At 35.4% G+C, this 6,395-nt stretch overlaps 1 protein-coding gene across 10 annotated transcripts in view; it reads right to left on the bottom strand.

The window, feature by feature from the left end:
* Window positions 1-6,395, bottom strand: part of LOC106877732 (uncharacterized) — a 195,289-nt gene that overhangs the window by 147,232 nt on the left and 41,662 nt on the right. For 9 of the 10 annotated variants that reach the window (XM_014926720.2, XM_014926715.2, XM_014926708.2 and 6 more), the window contains one exon: window positions 530-569. In XM_014926720.2, the coding sequence (XP_014782206.1) occupies window positions 530-569 (40 nt within the window). Of the gene's footprint in view, window positions 1-529; window positions 570-2,184; window positions 2,627-6,395 lie in introns of those variants that run through there. The other variant, XM_014926727.2, reaches the window with a different exon arrangement.

Here is a 6,395-nt window from a genome sequence, read left to right as displayed (position 1 = left end):
AAGCTTCCACACCCTTCTCCTCCAAGCCGGTCTAATTCTGGGCACCCATTTTGCCTTGATCCCAAAGTCGCTAACTACTAATCTATGTTGTGGGGTACATTCTTCGCCAGGGTAGGTTTTGGCATTTATAAGCCGCCCTCTTTCCCTATTTCTGGCGAGGATGTAGTCGATTTGGCTAGAGTGTCTGCCGGAGCGGTTGGTGACTAGGTGACTAGCAGGTTTCCTGAAGTTGGTATTGCAGACCATAAGATCGGTTGCATCACAGAACTCCAGCAGTCTGGTTCCCTCCTCGTTGCGGGAACCGAAGCCATAGCCTCCATGTATGCCATGGAAGCCTCCAGCACGACGTCCGACATGACCATTGAAGTCTCCACCCTTAATAATTTTTCTTTTTCTTATTACAATAATAAAAGCTGAAAAAGTCTCATCCAACTGCCTGGAGTAGTTAAACAGCCAGCTGAAAACAAGAAACAACAACATTCCAGTTGACAAACACATATATATATATATATAAGAACTTCAAACTTACCAACATCATATTCTTCATTTATCTGATTTTGAGTTTTCAACTGGAGAAAAAATAAACATATTCTATATTAAATAATATATAAAGCATTTTAATTTCGTTAGACACTAAAATAAACAAGTAAGCAAAATAGGACAGTATGATGGGACTCCTGAAAGTTGTGTGAGGAGTGAGTGTATATAGCTGTCATTTTAAACTATTAAAATAAGTAGCTAAGTCACTTACAAACCACACATAACTCTCTTAAAATGGGCATGAATATTATAATCCTAAATATAACATTTGAAGTGATGGTCATGTTTGTCAAATATTTGGTCAAATTTCTACTCAGTGTTACTACCAGGATAGATGGAAGGGAAGATGAATTTCACATCATTGCTTTGAACAAGATACTATACAAATACATCACAGAATAGGGAGATGTGGTATCATATTTTATGATATTTGTTCGATTCTTTTCTACATTATATGATACTCATCATTTCACTCTGATATCATTCATATGAACAAGAGCATTATCAGGAAAGGGATTTAGTGACTCTTGCAAAACCTGTAAGTAAATTAATTCTTCTATCTTAGCAGAACAGCCCAAGGGAGATTATTTGTTATGGCCTCTAACCTTTCAGTGTGATAAAATAGTAAAATTTCCGTCTTAATATTGTTTTCGGTTATAAAACTTTTACTCGATGGTGGAGAACAGTTAACGATAACAAAAGATATTGCTGTATTTAAAATAATTCGTAGTGTTGAGTTTGCTGCAACACTTCTATAAATGTGTATGTGGATACACTCATATAAATATGTTTATAGTTTTATATTTAATAACGTTCAACAGGCACACGCAAGGATTCAGAATGTGATATATATATATATGTGTGTATATATATATATATATATATATATATATATATATATATATATATATATATACACACACACAGTATATCACAAAAGTATGTACACCCCTAAACAAATTTCAGTAAAATTGCCATTACTCTGATAATATCGAAGGAAATCAAACGAAGTTTATACAGAATAAAGTATATTATACATACATACAAATTTGGAATACAAAACAATAAACATTTTCAAACGATACAAAAATATGTACACCCCCAGAGAATTATTGGCTATATTCAGTATTTGGTGTGACCGCCCTTGCTTTCAATGACTGCATTAAGCTTTCTGTGCATAGAGTCAAATAAATTTCCCTATTTAACCGATGAAATCGACTTCCATTCATCCTGAATGATATCCTTCAACTGTGTTACATTGCGGGGCTTTTTCTCTCCTCAACTTTCCTTTTCAAAACACCCCACACATGTTCTATTGGGTTGAAATCAGGTGACATGGTAGGTCAAGGCAATGCCTTTACCTTTTTATTTGATGCTTTTCAACATTGCTTTCTGCAATATGTCACAATAAAGCCTTGAACCCATTGTTCTCTCAATAAATTTGAGTCCTCCCACACCAGCCGCACACAGGCATCCCCAAAACCTAACGCTTCCGCCGCCTTGCTTCACGGTAGGCACGGTGCATCTGTCACTATCTTCACCTAGTCGTTACCATACTCATTTAATACCATCTGACACAAACAGGTTGATTTTAGTCTCATCAGAAAAAAGAATTTCATTCCAAAACTCCTTCCCTTTACTTACGTAGGCTTCGGCAAAAGAAAGACGACTTGATTTATGCCTGGTAGTGAGGAGAGGCTTCCTACGAGAAATACGTCCACGAAGACCACACCGGTTCAAACTTCGGCGAACTGTTTGAGCGGATACATTCTTTTCACTTACAGAAGACAGTTCTTGGGCCAAAGATGAAGCGGTACGACGCCTGTCGTCCATCACGCATCGTTGGATGTGGCGAATATCACGCGCAGTTAAAATAGAAGGGCGACCTGGACGATGTTTATTTCTTAGCCGTCCAGTAGCTTTGTACTTCTGAATTATTTTGGCAACTGTGTTTACGCTAATATGTATTCGTTTGCTAATTAACTTGTATCCTAAACCATTCCTGTGCAAATTAAAAATAATTTTCTTCAAATCTTCAGACAATTCTTTTCCTTTTGGTGCCATTTTAATCACAATGAAGATTTTCACCACGGAACACAAATCAGAATTCCTGCAGATGCAATAACTGTAACCGGTGCAAAAATGCCAGGAGAAATAATTTATTAGAATTGAAATTATCAGCAATATTTGAATTTAGTGAAAAGAGTGGATAAAATATTGAATGTAGCAAGTTTCCTGTATTGCGTACATATTTTTGGAACGTTTCAAAATTAATATTTCGTTCCTATCTTTGAAAATGTTTATTGTTTTGTGTTCTAAATTTGTATAATGTTTATATGTGTAACATTTCAGTATAAATTTCGTTTGATTTTCTTCGATTATTATCAGTGTAATGGCAATGTTACTGAAATTTGGGATTTTGTTCAAAACGGGGGCACCAGTATTTTCTTAACGAAACACTTTGAAACTTGGGACACTGGTAGAATGTGTCATATAAAACATCTTTTTCTCTTAGTCTTCTTAACAAAAAAAACCTACATCGCAAGTTATTTCATGTTAAAGTTGTCGTATTTCTGTAATTTCAACCAATGACTGACGTCCATTCAGCCGTCAAAATTAAGTGCTGACTACGTAAACAAACGAATCTCGGCGGTGATAAAATTATTATTTCCTTGTCAAAAAATGGCTGAAGCATGTTGGCAGTAGCTAGTAAACCTTTCTATTATAGGCACAAGGCATGGTTTTTGAGGGAAGGAGCAAGCCGATTAGGGTTAAGGAAAACGAACACACGTGTGTTGCCGCTGCAAAATGTCAGAAGTAATGGAGATTAAATACGCTTTACACCGCTTAAAGTGCCAAAGGAGTAACTTGTAATCAGCTGAATACTTGTCAGTGATTGGTTGAAATTATCGAAATGAGACAATTTTTTGCATGAAATAAATCCGAATACAAACATTTTTTTCTGTTCTATAAAAGTCTTTCGGTACCAAAAACACTACATAAAACATTAATGAAAACTGGTAATTCTGTGAGAAGCTCTCTCTCTCTATCTATATATAGATATATTAGGTTAAGTTTAAAATTAAAGTTTTGACAGGATACCTTAAGTTGTAGTATCCAAACCTTGTTTTGAGGTATGTAACTAATAGTGTGCCTTGAGAGCATGTTCACCACATTCGGTTACCAGGCGTCATCTGCTGTACTACACTTTAGTCGCAGGATCTACATAAGGAATTCCTCAGTGCACATTTAGTATATTTTTAACAATTCATAGAGAAGACAATGTGTACTGTAAGCTTTATTTAGCACGACAATCATTTCGGCTTACGTTTAGACTGCTCCCTAGTGGGTGGAGGACGATATAATGGAAACTTCTAAACCACTACGCCGTGCTTGCACCTATATTATACATACATACATATATATACGTACATATTTATACATACATATATATACACACACACACACATATATATATATATATACACACACATATATATACATATATATATATATATATACACACACACATATATACATATATATATATATATATATATATATATATATATATATATATATATATATATATATATATATATATATATATACACACACATATATATATATACAGACACACACACACACATATATATACATATACACATATATATATATACATACTCACACATATATATACATATACACACACACATACATGCACACATATATGCATACACGCATACATACATCTCTTTTACTTGTTTCAGCCATGCGGCTGTGGTCATGCTGGAGCACCGCCATGGTCTTTCTGACTTCCTCAGTCTGGATGTTTCACATTACCTTTCCTGTATGTGCCTTTGTCCCAGCTGTTGGTACATTTGGTGTATAACGGAGTTTGATTCTGCTGCCCTCATCTGTACCCCATGTCGGGCTGTTGGTTCATCCAGTATTGTGGAGAGGAGGATGTCTAGGTCCTTTTTCAAAACATCTATCTCCACCTTATGCAAATTTCTTAATTTTTGTGGCAGAGCATTGAAGAGCTTTAGGCCTTTGAGCCCTAGACTATTGCAGTACCTAGTCCTGAATTTAGATGGAGTGGATGGTACCTTTGGTACAATACAATGGTGGCCAGTTCTGCCATTTGTATAACACTCAATGCCAAAATTAGGTACTAGCTCCTCTTGGATTTTCCATATGTATATTATTGCATATCTCTCATGCCTTTGCTCCAGGGAGAAATGCAGTAGTTTTCTCAGCCTATCCCTATAGCTCATCTGCTGCACTGTTTCAATCTTTTTAGTGTAGTGGCATTGGAATGCTTCAAACTACTTGACTTCTGTTTTTAAGGAAGTCATGCAGCCACTTTCCAAGATTATCAGCAATGTCCTCTACAAAGTCAAGGTGTATCACACTGACATCTAATTGGTCAAACAGCTGCTTCAAAGCCCAGTCATAGTGCTGTAAAAGCTGTGTGAGGCAGCTTCTTCCTGGACGGAAGCTATGCTGTGTATTGTTCAGTAGGTCATTTTCTTCCAGGAACATTATCAACTTCTTTCTGATGATTCACTCCATAACTTTACTGAGATGCGAAGTCAGAGAGATTGGCCTGTACATATATACATAAATATATATGTACACATATATATATATATATATATATGACGCACCATGTCATATTAAAAATAAAAATTCAAAAGGACATCTAGTGACCGAAGAAGGGACAAAGTCTTACAGCTGTTTTGGCCTAGAGGTGGCATGCCTCATTCTATCTATATAACTCCAGTAAGCTGGAGTAATTGGTAGATGAAATGGATGCAGTGAAGGTACATGCATGATTCTCTAGGCCTCTTCAGAGATTTACAAAGTTCAGTTCATGAAGTTTACAAAATTCAAATATAAATATAAAAGCATATAAAAAAAACCATATAAAGAGTCATAAAAACTCACATATATATGCATATGCATGCATACTTTAACATATACAGATATACATAAATACCTATGTGTGTGTTTAGATGTACATACATAAATGTCTATACATGCACACCGAAGAGTCAATTGTTATTGTTACTATATATGAGGAGGACAGACACATATATATACCCACCCACCCATACATACATACATATATGTATATATAAACACTCCCATACATACATGTTCCCTGGTACATACGCTTTTAGTTGCATTTGGAAGGGAGGACCGGTGCAACGGTTCTTATCACTATATTTTCAGCATATATTGCTATATATATATATATATATACACACATATATATACATATCTATATATATAAAAGAATGCAAAAAATGGGACAAGAATGCAATAGATGATACAAAAAGGGACAAGAAAAAAACTAGGATGGGTCATTTGGAGTTTGCTTTCCTCAGTGGAGTTCAAGATCATCTTTGCAGCTTCGGCTGGTTCTACGCAAGACTGCTCCAATCTGGCCAGCCCTGAGGAAACTCTAGCCTAAGGGCACTAGATTCCTTGGAAGAAAGCAGCAAATGTATACGAAAATAAGGACAGGAAAAAACGGAAAAATGGTACACAAATACAAATGCAAATAACAGGTGCCTTTCAAGTAAGGACGAATTAAATTAAGCTGGCATGTGTGGAAGTGAAGCCTTACGGCAGGGACATAAGAGATGACATGCGCACACACATATATATACATATTTCTATACATATATATACATACATACACATATATATACATATATGCATATATATACATATATATACATACACATATATACACAGACACATATATATCTATATATACAGATATTATCATCATCATTGTTTAACGTCCGCTTTCCATGCTAGCATGGGTTGGATGATTTGACTAC

Source organism: Octopus bimaculoides, chromosome 3, assembly GCF_001194135.2.
Source record: "Octopus bimaculoides isolate UCB-OBI-ISO-001 chromosome 3, ASM119413v2, whole genome shotgun sequence".
Classification (NCBI taxonomy): Eukaryota; Metazoa; Mollusca; class Cephalopoda; order Octopoda; family Octopodidae; genus Octopus; species Octopus bimaculoides.
The sequence above is the reverse complement of the archived record's forward strand: the minus strand, read 5'-3'. Positions and strand labels throughout refer to the sequence as shown.